The sequence below is a fragment of the Nelumbo lutea genome, chromosome 8, assembly GCF_056320005.1.
Source record: "Nelumbo lutea isolate HS-2025 chromosome 8, American lotus-T2T, whole genome shotgun sequence".
Lineage (NCBI taxonomy): Eukaryota > Viridiplantae > Streptophyta > Magnoliopsida > Proteales > Nelumbonaceae > Nelumbo > Nelumbo lutea.
This window is the reverse complement of record NC_142691.1, coordinates 56,818,930-56,836,726: the sequence shown is the minus strand read 5'-3', so window position 1 is coordinate 56,836,726 and position 17,797 is coordinate 56,818,930. Positions and strand designations below refer to the sequence as shown.

The 17,797-nt window shown below is 37.0% G+C and overlaps 1 protein-coding gene across 1 annotated transcript; it reads left to right on the top strand.

Moving 5' to 3' along the window:
• Positions 1-11,620: 11,620 nt before the first annotated feature.
• LOC148844332 (protein SRC2 homolog) lies at positions 11,621-12,118 on the top strand. The gene has a single exon (XM_088959536.1). It carries the CDS (start codon positions 11,621-11,623, stop codon positions 12,116-12,118), a length of 498 nt encoding a protein of 165 aa, XP_088815662.1.
• Positions 12,119-17,797: the final 5,679 nt, after the last annotated feature.

The window sequence follows — 17,797 nt, the reverse complement described above, 5'->3', positions numbered from 1 at the left end:
GATAGGAGTTTGTTAGGATTCAAATTCGAATCCTAGTCTTTAAATCCAATCGAATTTTAGATAAATTTGAATGTAGGTTCTTAATATTTGGATCGGATGCAGATTTTGCTACATCTAATTAGAATCTGATCCGATTGCAGCCCTATTGGGGAGAAGATCAGATAAGGCCTAACAGGAAAGAGGAGTAGGTTCCATAGCAGTTTTATTATTATTTTATTTGTTACAAGCATGAACCATTAATTAAATAAATTGGAAAAAAACTATTATTATTTTATTTGCTTTATCGAATTACAAATGTTAACCGTTAATTAAATAAAATTAGAAGACTAAAAAAAGGGTAAAAATGGAAAGTGAAAATCAGGCTTTTTCACGAAACATTGTCATCATACTCATTTTTATAAATGGTATAGACAACATTCTCATTTTTTAGTATGGTATAGAAATTTTTATGAGTTTCTATATTTTTGTATTTTTTTGCGTGTTTCTTTGTTTTTTCTATAATTTATATTGTTTTCTTCATTTTGAGGAGAAAGGTGTGTAGGATAAGAGAGATGCCTTTTCTGCTTCCTCCTTCCTATTGTAAAGTAGGGGTAGTCGATAAGATATACAATATGCAGAGAAGGGTTTAAAGGAGAGAATTGGGGTTTTGGGATTTATGACTTTGCTTCATGTGTGAATGATGACATTTGGCCTTTTGCCTCATTCCGTTCTGCTCGTCAATGGTGGGGCCGTTATTTGTAAATCTAATGGCTAGCATTAGGTTATAGGTTAATCCTAATTCATTTATAGTCATATTCGAATCGAACATCAATTCGATTTATATAGAAGAATCTAGATCTCCTACCAACAAAATGCATTTCAAATCCTTATGGCCCTACCAAGTATAATTTCTACGATATTATGTTGGTAGGGTGTCAGATTACTAGATTGGTCCGATGAACATTGAGAGAAACACCTAAAATGAATCAATATAATGAACCTAAGAGCATTTCCTGATCCAATACAACTTATTACATTAATAGTGACAATTGAAAAAAACTAGGGAGAAAAAAAAAACTTCATTTAATCATCTGATTGTTCCTTGATGAAAAGAGAGAGATTGAAAAAATCCATTCTTCCCTTCAATTCAAATTCGTTGTTTGGGCAAATGATCCGATACTTGACACGTGTTGGCTCTAATCAATGAAGATGTTCGTTAAATAGGTGCTTCAGGAGTAGATCAGATAAGGTGAGGAATAGGTTCCATAGTAGTCTTATTGTTATTTTATTTGTTTTATCCATTTACAAGTGCTAACTGTTAATTAAATAAAATTGAAAAAATAAAAAAAAAAAACATATTACATTACTTAAATAAAAAATGAATCAATATAATGAATCTAAGAGCATTTCATGATCCAATAAAACTTATTACGTTAACAAAGGCAATTGAAAAAAAATAGGGAAAAAAAAAAACTTCATTTAATCATTTGATTGTTCCCTCATGAAAAGAGAGAGGTTGAAAAAATCAATTCTTCCCTTCAATTCAAATTCGTGGTTTAGGCAAATCATCTGGTACCTGACATGTGTTGGCTCTAATCAATGAAGAGGTTCGTTAAGTAGGTGCTTCGGGAGAAGATCAGATAAGGCAAGGGATAGGTTCCATAGTAGTCTTATTATTATTTTATTTGTTTTATCCATTTACAAGTGTTAACCGTTAATTAAATAAAATTGAAAAAAAATAACAAAGGGTAAAAATAGAAAGTAAAAATCATGCTTTTAAATAAAAAAATGATAAAGAGTAAAAATGGAAAATGAAAATTATGCTTTTTTGACGCATGTTGGCTCTAATCAATGAAGAGGTTCGTTAACTAGGTGCTTTGGGAGAAGATCAGATAAGGCGAGGAATAGGTCCTATAGTAGTCTTATTGTTATTTTATTTATTTTATCCAATTACAAGTGTTAACTGTTAATTAAATAAAATTGAAAAAATAAAAAACATAACAAAGGGTAAAAATGGAAAGTGAAAATCAAGCTTTAAAATAAAAAACATGATAAAGGGTAAAAATGGAACATGAAAATTAGGCTTTTTAACAAAACATTGACACCATCCTCATTTTTATAAATGAAAATGATGAGATACACAAAGATTATCCAATTACAAGTGTTAACTGTTAATTAAATAAAATTGGAAAAATAAAAAAGCATAATAAAGGGTAAGAACGAAAAGTGAAATTCATGATTTAAAATAAAATATATATATATATATATATATATGATAAAGGGTAAAAATGGAAAGTGCCATTTTTATAAATGATACAAATACAGATATATTATATATATATATATATATATAATTCATGCATTTTAAGAGGTGATAGGATTGGAAATTTGAAATCATGGAGGGGTAGGATTAGAAATATAAAATCAGCATTTTAAGAAGGGATAGGATTGGAAATATGAAATAAGGGAGGGGGTAGGATTGGAAATATAAATCAGGGTGTTGGACGATGGACGCTCATCCATAAGATATACCCTTTATCATATCCAACCCAATCTGTTTGCAACCCCTATATTTGATGCCGCACTCCCATTTGTCCATATTTGGAGGCACAATGGGTGACAATCATGGTTTTCAAAACTGGACTGGACCAGAAAACCGGGAACCGGTCACCTGACCAGTTCCATTTTCCCCCAAAACCGTTGATTTTGGTCAGCAAACTATTGAACCAACCAGTTAACTGTTCGAACCATTCAAACAATTTTGACTGTTTTTCAATTTTTTTTTGTCAGAACAAGCCGACTGCTTGGATCAAATGGTTAAACCATTCAAACCATTAACCGGACCCCTGACCGGTTTGGTTTTAAAAACCATAGTGACAATCTCAACTTTTGGATCATCAGCAAAAGTAGGTTGAATTTGGATAATTGAGCTAGGGTAAACCTACATACCTATATTTGGAGCCTACACAAATGGATTGAATTGGATTTCATGTACCTATATAAAACTTCGATTTTGTTAATATTTGAATTCAAATCAAATTCTACTTATTAAATTTAAATTGAAATTAGGTTGCATTTGGTTATTAAATGCCATTAAAATTACACAAAAAATGATCAAAATAGTTCATATTATGAATAAAATATTAAATTGTCATGAATGCATGATTTGAAAATAACTTTTATGGGATAAAATAAACCTGACTCTTACGGACAGGCCCAACGCAGATTTCTAATTTCCACTTTAGAAGTATAAACATTCAAAATATCAAATACCCCCACTCTATGGACTAATACCTGCCCGTAAATTAGCATCAATTCCAAATCGGCACCATCACTAATTGATCAACTATCAATAGTTTGACTTTTATTAGGGGCTGTATTACCAACCCCTCAACCTTGCCATTCCGAATGCAAGTGGAGCAAATTCCGATAAAGGGCATCTTTCTGCTCATCTTCAAACTTGCCATATGGGATTTTTGGGGTCATGCTTTTGATTCTGCTTTTTTACTTTTGTTTTATACAACTATCAAAAGAATATATTCCGAAAGACAGCAATCCAAACACGCTGTTTTTGGAGTCTCTCCACTCAAATGTGGTGTTTGCAACTCAATAACATATTGTATCAGGCATGGACCGAGTTGCATGTTATGATGAATGTATAGTTGAATGCTCATCAGCTTGTTCAAAAATGACTTTTATTAAGGGGATGTTTGGACCATGGCCATTTTTCTGAAAAATGGTGCCACATTGGATCTATGGAGGCATTTCAACAAATGCCCATATATATGATTGTTTGGTTTATACATTTTTTGAAAAAACACTTGAACCATAGACATGTCTTGTAAATCGGGACCCCACCAATGCATGAAACATTAAATTTGGTGCTTCATGCATTCGTGAACCGTTGCCCTTAACGGTTGACTGATTAGTGATTATGTGTATCTTATGTGGTGCTTACCTGTCAGCACATATATGAAAAACAGTGATGAAAATCACCTTACCAAACAGCATAGTATTGCTCACTGCCTACATGGCAAAAATACTTCCAAACAAAATCAAAATGCTTTTTGTGAAAAACGAATCTTAGAAGTATGGACATTTTTTCTTAAAAATCGATCCCAAAAAACACCCATGCTTCCTAACACCATCTAAACCTTTCAACGATCTGGGACAGCTTATAAGTTATATTTAATGAAAATCCGAGAGTCAAAATTCGCTTTCCATTTAATCATTCTGGGGGCTGTTCACATCAGCCTCATAGCCGATTATCAGTTGCCCTGAGATACTTCAGATAAGTTATTTAAAAAGGCTCAAATAGACAGCTTAAAAACTGATGGCTAAGGCAATTAGGTAGGCCCTAGCTTCAAACTTTTCACCAAAGATAAGCTGTCTGTGTAGTGGCTTTTTTGAAAACCCAAAAGCCAATTCACTAGCTTCAGGTCAGCCCTCAACCCTCCCAAACAAACATTAATTTAAGTAGGTGTTTGGGGAGACCGAATCTATTTCTCGCACGTGGCATTTCACACCGACCTTACAGGCACATCCCATCCTGCATTGGATAAGTACAAGAGATGTTTCTAATGCATGGTGGATGTGCCTGCGAGGTCAGTGTGAGGAGTCCTGTGTAAGGAGAAGATCCCAATTTGTGTTTGGGATTGTTTCCTGACACCATATTAGTACCACATCAGAAATTTGATTTTTGAGAAAACACCCATTGTTTGGTTAGCCATTTTTCTGAAAAAAAATGTTTTCTCAAACCACATCTTAGAATTTGGGAAATGTGTGATATGAGAAAACGTTCTTTTTGATGTTTTCCGTTTTTCTACTGCTGCTAGCAATAGTATGCTGATATGACACTGAAAAATACCTATGTGACAGCAACAACAATGGTACAAAATAAAAAACCTGCTGATAAAACAGTATGTTTATGCAATACGTTTTTTGAAAAAAACACCTCTCAGAAAACGGCATTGGTCCCAAACACCGCCTAAATAACTCATCCAGAGCGCCTCAATGCAGTTGAACCAACTAAGCTTAGTCTTCAGCTCAGCCCTCTCAAATGGGCCCCTATTGTAGACTCTTCCCAGGACCTGAGTTGCTGCTATACTTAAATTGGATTGTCCCTACCAAATATACACTCTGGTTGTGTTTGGAAACGACGCAAATGGAGTGAAAATCCCGTTTCAGGGTAAATTTGTACTCTATTTCACTTTTGCCTGTGTTTGACAATATTACATTTATGCATTGACAAATGATAGACCAATGCATATTTAAATTGATAATAAGATGCAAAAGTCCATGGATAAAAAAAAAATTGTACATTGGAATTCATATTTGCATCTATTACAGATAAAAATTTATTTGGTAAGAAGATAAATTTATCAGTACAAAACTAATTTAAATTTACAATTTATATGAACCATTTTACACACTACATATTTATATTCACACTTATTTGCATCGTTTACAAATGTAGCCTCTGTAAGTTGCAATTGAAACAATCCTCAGCTATGCAACGATATTAATTGTTAAACCATTTACACTCAATTTCATTATCACGTAAAATTTAATGATGTATTTAATTGTTTAAGATTTATTTCAAATCATGTATATCAAGCCAACCAAATGAAATTCCACTAAGAGGAATGTCAAAAGTTGAGTTCATTAAAAGTATTTGTAGGAAATAATTAAGCACCGTTATACATAGATGATTAGTTTTTGTTCAAAATCGTCACACAATTCGATCGATCACTTGATCAGGAAAACAAAAGTAAAATAATAATTAATAAAAGCAAGCAAACAAACAAACAAGCAAAAATCAAGTAAAAAACATTGATTATTCAATAAAGAGCCTCACAATAACGGCCAAAATATTTAAACAAAAACCAAACTTTGACTTCACCGTTCTTTAGTATTATTATTTTTTTAAATTAATGATTCATTTGAATCTCTTGTCACCTTGTGACTTTTTGTCATGATTTTTTTTTGGAGGTTGATATATTCGATGCATGTAGACAGTTGGAATATTTCAACTGGGTTTTAATTTTTAGTTGTGATTGAGCCATTCCACCTGATCAAGATTCAAAACTACTCATACCCGTCACACCTAGAGGTAAAAAACATTGATTATTCAATAAAGAGCCTCACAATAACGGCCAAAATATTTAAACAAAAACCAAACTTTGACTTCACCGTTCTTTAGTATTATTATTTTTTTAAATTAATGATTCATTTGAATCTTTTGTCACCTTGTGACTTTTTGTCATGATTTTTTTTTGGAGGTTGATATATTCGATGCATGTAGACAGTTGGAATATTTCAACTGGGTTTTAATTTTTAGTTGTGATTGAGCCATTCCACCTGATCAAGATTCAAAACTACTCATACCCGTCACACCTAGAGGTGTCAATCGGACTGGATGCAGTTCGATGTGAGTCGATTTATAAATGGATCGGGCTCAATTCAGTTCAAATTCAATCTAATCCAATCCATTAAAATGTAAATGGAATAGATTGGATCCAATCTAAACTGAATGAAATCTCAAAAGTTATATAAAAAAATAGAATATGTAAAAAAATATAAAAATATATTAAAATGAAGAAAATCTGAAAATTACAAAAATATATCATTTTGGCATTGAAAAAATACTTTTGTAAAAGTATTTTTATAAAAGTGCTTTTATAAATATACTTTAAGGCACTTTCATAGAAGTAAGTACTATGAAAGTACTTTTACAAAAGTACTTCCATAAAAGTGATTTTATAAAAAATACTTCCATAAAAGTTCTTTTGTAAAAGTGCTTCCGTGTAACAGTGCTTTTATAAAAGTACTTTCGTAAAAATACTTTTGTAAAAGTGGTTTTCACAAAATTGTTTCTGTAAATGTGTTTTCATAAAAGTACTTTTATAAAAATGATTTCATAAAAGTGTTTTCGTAAAAATACTTTTCATAAATTTATTTTTTATAAAAGTGCTTTCATAAAAGTACTTTCATAAAAGTTTTTTTATGCTGACTTCAATTCTAATCGGTTTCAAATTAGAGAAGAGTTTGACCTCATGATCGGATTATTGGAAATTTAGTTTAGATCCAATACAGACCAATAAGAATATGGACCAATTTATATTAAATTCATTCAATCCAATAATTATAACCAACTGTTTAAATCGGATTTAATAAGGTTTGGATCGAATTGGATCCAATCTAAAACCAATCAATTGACACCCCTAATCACACCCCATTTGCCAGTTGCCATTCTAACACGTAGCCACATTCACAGTTGAATCAAGACTCCAACAATGGCGTGTTTTGATCCCTAACGTGAGAGCTTTTCAACAGTTTAATACTGGGTGAATATCAAGCGCCCTTGTCAAATCATTCATGAACTCATCAGAGTGATTTGATTCAACACTTTCATACTACTTCTTTCTTTTTAATTTTCCCCTTTTAAATATTAACATTTTCTGAGGAACACTTTTTTTGCTTTTCTTTTTCTTTTTTCTTTTTTTTTTTTTTTCTTTTTTACTTTGAAATGGTAAGGTAATGTTAATAAAAGCGAAAGTATATAAGAAGTATACAAAGAGCAAGCAAAAAGCCTCCTCAAAAGAGCTCAAAGCCACAACTTTAGAAAACCAAAACAAAACTAGGCCTAAAGAAAACACCCTAAAGACAAGTTGGGCCCAAATAACACAACTGCAAGCAGGGCCCAGAAGAAAGCTGAATTGTAGAGACAAAGACCTAAAAAAAGACCTTCACCCATTAAATTGAGATCAGCGAGCTTCATCTTCCTGGGCCTCTTCTCCGCGAGCCTCTGGTGCCAACACATTGCGACCGTCCCTCTGGGAATTAAATTTAGCTACCATCACGTACGTCGTAAAACTCTTGAAGCTTTTTTAGATCTTCTACAACCTGGAAGGTAGTCCAAACTACTAGAGGAGAGGACCACACTGAGCCATGAATCAGTGGCTCAGATTGGAGATCAGCCTCGAAGGGGTTTGAAGAAGCCATAGATCGTGATAAAATGGAAGTATCCGAGTCCGACCCTAGTCCAGAGGAACCAAGCCTTGAGACTTGAGAGTGATGTGTAGACTTGCTCAGATTTAAGAAGCCAGACATAGAAAGCAGGTTTATCAAGACCAAATGTGATGGGTTCGGATCTGAGCAAGAACTAGATTTGTTCACGGGTCAGGCTGGGCCAGGTTTTGTATATGTATCAACAGAATACATTCAGGCCTGAATTCGAACTCTAGCCCAGCTTGACCATCAGGCTTAGGTTTTGAGCTCGAGCCCGGTCCTTATATAAGGTTCGAAGCCTGGGAGCGAGCCCAAGCCTAACTAGAAATATGAAAACAAATTTTTTTTCTCAATAAAAAATGTTTTATTTATATTAAAAACCTTCAAAACTCAAAAATAATAAACATATTACTATTACTTGGAAAAAAGAGAAGAAGAATAAAGAAAAATTATTATATATATTTTTTTTATTAAATAAAATATATTTTTATTATTTAATATATAGTATCAAGTTGGATTTGAGATCGGACCAGGCTGTTTTAAGAAAGCCCAAGCCCAGCCTGAACCCAAATTAGGCGCCTGTTCAAGAGACTGGATCTGCTCCTCACAGAGGGCGCTTCGCACGCACATCCTACCATGTACTGGGAACATCTGTATTAGAAACATCTCCCGCACTTTTAAATTATTATTCGTGGGAGATGTTCTCAATGCATAGTGGATATGCATGTGAGGCGCCCAAGTGTGAGGAGCAGCTTGTTAAAAATTTAAACTATGCACCCACGTGACTGAATCCCGAGGTAGAACCGTAGAACGGGATCCAAAGGGACCAACAGGAGATTTGATGATGACGTGGAAACTAGAGATTGTACACCGAGATCGTCGTGTCAACAGCCCCTTCAACTGGGCATGAAGATTTGTACATCAAAAACTGATACAAATTTTGCACCATTTTTTTTCTTATCTCAATTCTCTCTCACATAAAGTGGAGACCCCATTATCTTATTTCCTACCTCACTCCCAGACAAATAGTCCTTTTCCTACCTCAACTCTCTTACGAATGCTATTATTACACATGAAATTTTCTCTGTAATCAAACACAGCCAAAGAATTTTACCAAACACAAGTTAATTGACCTGATCGACCAACTTCGATGACTGGTTTATCGAACTTTTCCCTTTCAGATCCATTCACCAAGATTATCATGACAGCTAAACTGGTGAGTTTTGGATTGTTAAGATCATTTAGGATTTTCTTAATGAAATTATTATTATTGACTTATAACATGGAAAGCACTTTAGTAACCTTCATGCAATACGACTAGTGATGAATAATTGATGTAGCCTTAGGCCCTTAGCCCATGTATTGATTGGGTTGGCTGGCCCAAGCCCTTAGCCCATATATTGGGCCAACTTTTGGCCCAATATATTCATATTTCACGTTGTTCATCACAACTCAGCCAGCCCAACCTACATAAGCACCTTGGGCTTGGGCTCAGTTTGAGCATGACTATTCCGACCTAACTCAAGATGAGATTGACCTTAGTCAGGCCATCATGGAGTTCCCAACTCAAAATGCATTAGATTGATAAGGTTAGAAATAACATTTTTTTTTTCCTTTCCGGATTTGAAACAACATTGTCCACGTCAGGTGCACCAGTTTCTTCCATTTGTATACAAAAAAACAGAAGAAAAAACAACCTATCACAACATTTAAAAGCTTATTAACAATAGTCCGGATCTCGTATTCACAAGAATCTTACCCACACCTACGTACCCTCAGGACACTAGCTGTACAATGGAAGCATCTCGCCTTGTATGATAACATGTAAATACAAATAAAGAAGATGTTCTCAATATGCGGCTGTAATATTGTGCGTATAGGAGATCTGTATGCTATTAACAAAATATATTCAGTTACACTTCAACTAAAACTATTTTTAGGAGTCTACTACATGGAAAACTGTGTTCTAAGGATCCAAAAAGGAACCGGTGAAAGCCAGTTGATTATAATTGCAAATACACCTTCAATAATCTGCACTACCTACACTTTCTAGAGGAAAAATCACCTATGGGCTATGGCAACAAAATGCAAACATGAAAGGGCTAAGGTTGCATTTGGCATTCCTTATTTTAAAGACTTATCTCCTTTGCAGTTAAAAAAAGAGACAAGCCCTTACAATAAGGAATTCCAAATGCAGCCTAAAACAAGTTTGGAGACCATAATGTTTTCTCGTCCTTAGATCTATCTTCTCCAATGGCTTTACTAATCTGGACCTCCTACACTTATGCACATTGCTTTAAGACTCGAATCGGTTTTTAATCCATAATTTAATATGTTTTGGTGGATTGGATTCACAAATTGCTTGCTTAATTGATAAAATCGAGACTTGGTAACCGGGACCCAAAAATGCCAAGTCTTAAAACACTGCTTACGCCTTCATGTGAGGCAGCAGACAACAACATATTAAATTATGGATCAAGTGGTTTGTTGATCAGTTTAAACAAAGACCAGATAGAGAAGGGTCAAGGGTTTAAAATTCTTTTATGGCCACAACTTTTTCTTTTTCTGTTTTTTATTTACAGCTTCAGTGAACAAGGTAATTGAGCATAACAATGACCGATTGACCATAATCCCGTGGGCTAGTAGTAGTAATCTCTTTGACCCGATAAGTAAGGGTCAAGGGTATCTTGTTTTTGCTTTAGTAAATTAGGGGTCCGTTTGATTCGCAACTTGAATCGGAATCAAAATGACCCATTCCTATAATCAGTTCGATTCGGACAGGAATAGGAATGGAGATTGAAATCAATAGAAATGGGATTTAATTCCCTAGGGAGAGACAGGAAATGACCATTCCCTCAAATGGAAGAATGCATGCCATTCCAATAGAAATAAAAATAGGATTCCGATTTCATCCAACCAAACAATTAGAATCGGAATAGTCCATATCGATTCCAATTCCAGACCCCAATCCCATAAACCAAACGGGGCAATGCATTCATTTTCTAGCTTGGGTGCACAAGGCAATTGAATGACATAAGAATCGAGCTCCATTTGTGTATTATCAAAATAACATTATTATTTTCCCAATGGCTTAGCCAATCTTTAAGCTTGAATAAAATAACTCCATCAGCGGAACTGGGGATCAAATTAACCAAATCATTAGATTACCCGACTCTGGAGAATAAAAAAAAAAAAAAGCATCTTCCTGTTTTTGTTAATCTATAACACAAGTGTGTCAAAATATATATATATATATATATATATATATATATATATCAATATTGCATTTTAATACAGGAAATATAAATGGTCCCATTAACCTAAAATATGTAAAATAACAGTAATCAATATATTGGGGAGTACAATACGCCAGCTAAGAGAGTAACAGACATATCAAATGCAACGCTTCGATAAAAAGCTTCATTTATGTTTTTAATTAATACAACGTGGGAAAATATATTCTAATGATACAGCAGAAATGGATGAAAGCTAGGCTAGCTAGCTCATTAATTTTTATACAAATGCAGGTTTTACTCCCATCCTTATATAATGTTGTGCAATGTACTACACTCCTCTCTGGTGTTCCTCCTTGTTGTAGCGGTCAAAAGGAAAAGAAGAAATCATCATCAGGATGAACACGTTTGTGGACTGCAGACCAGTAAAGATCAAGATGATATCTGCAAGGGATCTTGAGCAAGGCACAACCAATGTGTATGCCGTGGTTTTCCTGAGCAAAGACACTAGGAAGCTAAAGAAAGAAACTAACGCAGACGAGATTCGTGGGAATAATCTCAGGTGGTCTGACAACGAGATGAGTTTCGACGTGGAAGAGACAAAGCTCCAGAGGAACAAAGTCGACCTCGTCATCGAATTGTACGGTCGACGGTCTTGTTTTTGTGATAAAAAGATAGGGAACGTAAAGATCCCCATGAAGGACCTGTTTGACAAGGGCACAGATCAGACCATTCTTCATGACCGTAACCTCTCCGGGGTACAAGGAAAAGTGGAGTTTTCCTTTAATTTTGCAAACGGAACTTCCAAAGAACGTCGCCCTGGCCCAATCAAGAGAGCTTTATATTTTGTTCTACGTAAAGCCCTAATGATTGCCACGGGAGGATTATGTGATTAGCTAGGAATCAGGATTTGTTGATCACTTTGTTATCTCTCTCTCTCTTTCTCTTACGATACTTTGCTAGTGTGGCGTCGTCATTTATGTGTGAGAGGACTCTCTTCACCCTCTCACTCTGGGGTCCTTCTGTTTAATCGTGTGTGTGCTTTTTAATAATGCATGGGATCCATCTTTTTACATGAAAATATAAAACTAATTGATAGTGTCTCTGCTTGCTACAAGAAAAAACAAATGGTTTTTAGTCACGGTTTTTCCAGCATCGAACAAGAAAGGGTGGCTAAAATATCATATATAGCAATGGAATATGTCATACATGGCAATATGATCGGTTTTCATATACAGCCTAGATTAAATGTAATTTGTTGAGACGTTTATAAAGGACATGTTTGATAAGTCTTTTCAGGTGAGCTTGGGCTGTTTAAAAGCCCGGAAGCCTGAATTATGGGCTTTTCCCGTTTGATAATGAAAAGATCTATCAGAAAAAATCTCCAGCCCATAAAAGATGCTAGCAGTCCGAATTTAGGCTTTTTCAGGAAGCTTCAAATGAAGTTTTTACAATCTTTTAGCACCCCATCTTCTTTGAACATGTGCAGCCCGAATTTGGGTTTTTTCAAGAAGCTTCAAATGAACCTTTTACAATCTTTTAGCACCCCATCTTCTTCGAACGTGTGTCACGATGCACATGCTTAGGATAAAATGGATTATCTTTCTACAAAATAACTATTTGAGTGTGTAAATGGGACCTACCGATGGTATGTTGGGCCCACCTTTGAAAAATGTATATAGGCCCACCTTGAAAATTGTATGTGGGCCTCGCACACATTTCCACACATGGATCCCACATATATGTCCACCAATGGAATGTGGGGCCCACCTTGAAAATTGTATGTGGGCCTCGCACACATTTCCACACATGGATCCCACATATATGTCCACCAATGGAATGTGGGGCCCACCTTGAAAATTGTATGTGGGCCTCGCACACATTTCCACACATGGACCCCACTTGCATGTCCAATGGTATATCGGGCCCACCTTGTAAAGTGTATGTGGGGACCATGTACATGTCCACACATGGACCCCATGTACATGCCCCATGTACATGTCCACCAATGGTATGTGGGGCCCACCTTGAAAAATGTATGTGGGCCCCATGTATATGTTCACACATGGACCCCACATACATGTCCACCAATGGTATGTTAGGCCCACCTTGTAAAATATACATGGGCCCCATATACATGTCCACAAATGGACCCCACATGTCTACCAATAGGGGTGGATTCGAGCCGAGTTGAGCCGAATAGTACTAGGCTCGAGCTCGGCTCGAGTCAAGAGTTCATAAGCTCAAGCTTGGCTCGGCTCGGTTGTTTTATATTTATAAAAAGCTCAACTCATTGCTACCCCTATCCACCAATGGTATGTGGGGCCCACCTTAGAAAATGTATGTGGGTCCCACATGATAAATGAAAGGTCTATTGGCCCATACACAAGGCATTCATATATATATATATATATATATATATATATATATATATATACATATATATATAGAGAGAGAGAGATAACACATATTTTCATCACATTACCAAATGGTCTTCTAGTTTTTATGATCTTTCATGAGATCTATGAAAAATATTTCAGCCAAACAGTCTTTGGTCTTCCAAGATCTATTTGCAAAAGTTCACCTAGTCTTTTAACTATCAGATCTTGTAACAGATCTTTTGAAAAAGACTTGCCAAACAGACACAAAAATAACCATTGCAACAAATCCTTTATTTTTATCTAGGAAATATGAACCATGGCTATTTTCAAAATTTTGGCCACTTAAGAAAACCGGCCCACGCATGCTCCCACCTTAATTTCTCTTGCTCTCCTCTTCATTCTCTTCGTCTTCTATTATCTCTTCACTTCTCTCTTTCTTGCTCATTGGTTCTTTACCCTATTATTCGTTTCTGCTCGGTGTGCAAGGATTCGTAGGAAGGGTTATTCTTGCTCTCCTCTTCTCGTTCATGGATTCTTATTAGGGGTGAACATTTGGTTAATTCGATTAAAAACCGAATCGAATAAACTGAAACTGAATTACAATAAAACCAAAATAACCAAACCAAAATTTTCAGTTCGGTTTCGGTTATTTTGGTTAAAAACCAAATTTAATTAAATATATATATATATATATAATATTATATATTATAACCTATAAATATAATATATATTATGAAATTGAATTTCATTGTAATACATTATATATAATATATTAATATATAAATATATAACATATTATATATTAAATGTTATATATTGTATATTATATAATAAATTTTAGTTAATTCGGTTTTTTTGATTAACAGAATTCTAAATCTGAAAACCGAAATTTCTAAAAACTGAATTAACCGAACCGAATTATCCAAAAATCTTAAAAACCAAAACCAAATTTTTTTTATTTGGTATTTCGGTTTTAACCGAACAATTATCACCCCTAATTCTTATACTAGTAAGCATTTTTCTACTAAAATTTATTTTTCATAGGATAATTTGAATGAACATTGATTTGGGCTCGTAAATCTGTAGAAGCTGATTAAAAATTTGTAACGGCAGATTGACATAAACCCTCACGCTTCCACAGACCCATCTCTCTACAAAAAGAAAACAACAAAATCTAGGGCTTAAGATCGTCCCTGACCTTTCCACGAATCTATATCTCTCTGCAAATTTCTGTAATGCTATGATCACCTCGTTCAAATAGCTAAATCACGATGATTTGGGCCTGATTTCAGAGTTCCAAGATGTGAAATTCCATATCATTACTATCTTCCTCTCTTTTGTGTTATTTCCCATTCTCTAGTACGAATTGGTTATGTTAGATTCTTCCTGAAAAATTTTATTACTGCAATAGGTATATTGTTATGCCTTTCTGTTTTCTTAATTTGTGATCCATTCATTAATTATAATCTAAATGTATTGGAGGTTAGTGCAGGGCTTGACAAGCACATGCTCTTTATATATGATGCATGGATTCTGATATATGCATTTTCATTTTATTATATGATTTTGATGTAGGCGCATTCGGCTGGCCAATACGGGGCTGATGCATGTCAGCCAGCACGTGTCAGCATGGGGCACCATAAGGATGTGCGGAGCCATTTGGTACGAAACGATGGGCCCAATTACAAGGCGCCATGTGTTTCTGTTGGAATATCTCGCCCAGCCCTCATACGGCTCGCATGTGGGTCATCCGAGCCCAACTACTCCCAGGCAGCTCCGACTATAAATGCAAGACACCTCCCACAAGGTAAAGGATCTGGAACCTTTGAGACCTCTCATATTCTCTTCCCTGAGGACTTAGTGCTACTAGAGACCTTGTCTAGGCCCCTTGGCTCCAGACTTACTATTTACCTTGTGCGGACACTAACTGGACTGTTAGAGTCCTCGCCTCGGGTTTTCACCTGAGACCTTTGACACCTTCTTTCCTTGTAGAGCAAACTCTTAGCACCACTTCGGACCCCACGTACACTCAACCGAGCAACTCTACTTCGATATCATCTTTTTCGAGACCGTCTGCCTCGACCATTAGTTCTCGGCCTCCTCAACATCCCAGAAGATGGTTTGCCTCAACCTCCAACCTCGGCCTCGGCACACCCCCACCAATCCTCAATGAAACCTCAGCTTTGTCTCCCCTTGGAAGAACCTCAGAGCCCTGAAGCTCTCAATCCTACCCCGGCCTCAGGAGTGAAATTATCATGTTTCCCTTGGCCAAACTGAGTGACAACAATTGGTGCCGTCTGTGGGAACCGTCGCTAAGACGCTCCCATTTAACCTAAACCTTGAAACTCCTAAGCACCGATCGACATGGTACAAAGAGCCAGGAACACTCAGAAACCTGGTCACTTATGAACAGTTCTAGGCGGTTCTTGACCATCTTGACCACCTCACACACCACGTTGAGCAAGTCTACCCCCAGGCAGGAGGTCCCCCTAGGGGCGACTGCCCCTTTGGGGTGTCAGAACAACAAAATCGATGCGAGCATGCCAAACCTCCAGTTCGCAGAGTCCAACAGCAACCGGCCCGCCAGCCCACTGCAAAGGAACACGAGACCTCCCAACCAAAAGGAGGAAGAGCCAGTGCAGTCTGAAGACGGTCACCAGCCCTCTGAACAGCACCACCGTCGTAGGAGGGAGAACCCCCATGACGATTGTTCGTGTAGAGAAGCTAACTCGACCCTCCATAGAAGAGGCCCAGGTCCTCCCGGTAGAGGCCGAACCATTGTGGATGGACCCCACATCAACTTCCTTTTGTTTGAGTAGTTTCCTGACGACAAGAATGAAGCTAGGCAACTCTGACGTTAGACAACCCATTACACCTTGCTGAAGGGAAAGTTGTACAAAAGATCATTCACCTTGCCCTACCTTCGATGCCTCTGTCTAGAAGAGGGTGACTACGTACTCCGAGAAATTCACAAAGGCATCTATGGTAACCACCTCGGTGGTAGAGCCCTAGCCCAAAAAGCACAAAGGTAGGGGTACTTTTGGCCGACCATTCAAAAGGACGTAGTCGAGCTGGTACGAAGATGCGACAAATGCCAGAGACATGCCAACCTATGCCACCATCCGGCCACAACCCTCTTAGCTCTCAACAGCCCCTGGTTGTTCGCCAAGTAGGGAATTGACCTCCTCGGCCCCTTCTCTCAATCAATAGGGGGTAGGAAATTCATTGTCATCATCGTGGACTACTTCACTAAGTGGGTAGAAGCCTAACCCTTGGTTACCATTACACATCAAACAATCCAGAGCTTCTTTTGGAAGAATATAATCTGCCACTTTGGCCTCCCCCACATGTTGGTAACTGACGACGCTGGGTTCCAGGAATGGTGCGACTCCCTCGGCATCAAGCAGTAGTACACCTTGGTAGACTCTCCCCAAACAAATAGCCTAGCCGAGGTCACCAACAGAACCATCTTGGATGGACTGAAGACCATACTAGACCAGGCTAAAGGCCTATGGGTTAATGAACTAAACAATGTCCTTTGGACATACCGAACCACACCTTAGACAGCCACGGGAGAGACCTCATTTGGCCTGACCTATGGTACCGAAGCGGTTATGCCAGTGGAGATCGGCCAGCCGGTGCTCCGAATCAAAGCTTACAATGAAACTAAGAATAATGAAGCACTGAGAATAAACCAAGATCTGCTGGAAGAAGCCCAAGAGCAAGCACAAATTAGGGTGGCCGTCTACTAGCAATAGGTGGCCCGCTATTACAACTCGAAGGTAAAAGAAAGGCACTACCAAGACACTACCAAGAGGCGGACCTCATCCTCAGGAAGGTCATGGTCCCTGAGCCAGGAGTTGGAAAGCTGGGCCCCAATTGGCAACGTTCCTACAAGGTTAAACAAGTCCTTAGCCCCGACACCTTTCGCTTGGAACACCTAGATGGAAGATCCATCCCTCGAATGTGGAACTCAAAGAATCTCTGGATGTACTACTAGTAATTGTAAATTTTGATGGAAAAATGATGAATTAATAATGCAAAGTTCCACTTCGGCACAATGTTTAGCGTGCGTTCTCACTAAGTCCCTAGGATCCCTCGGCTTTGCAACTGGCCAAAGCGCGTAGCCTCTCCTGGGGACCAGGCTCTTGTGTCAGACCGTCACTAGGGCACATAACTCCCCCCAAGCCAGTG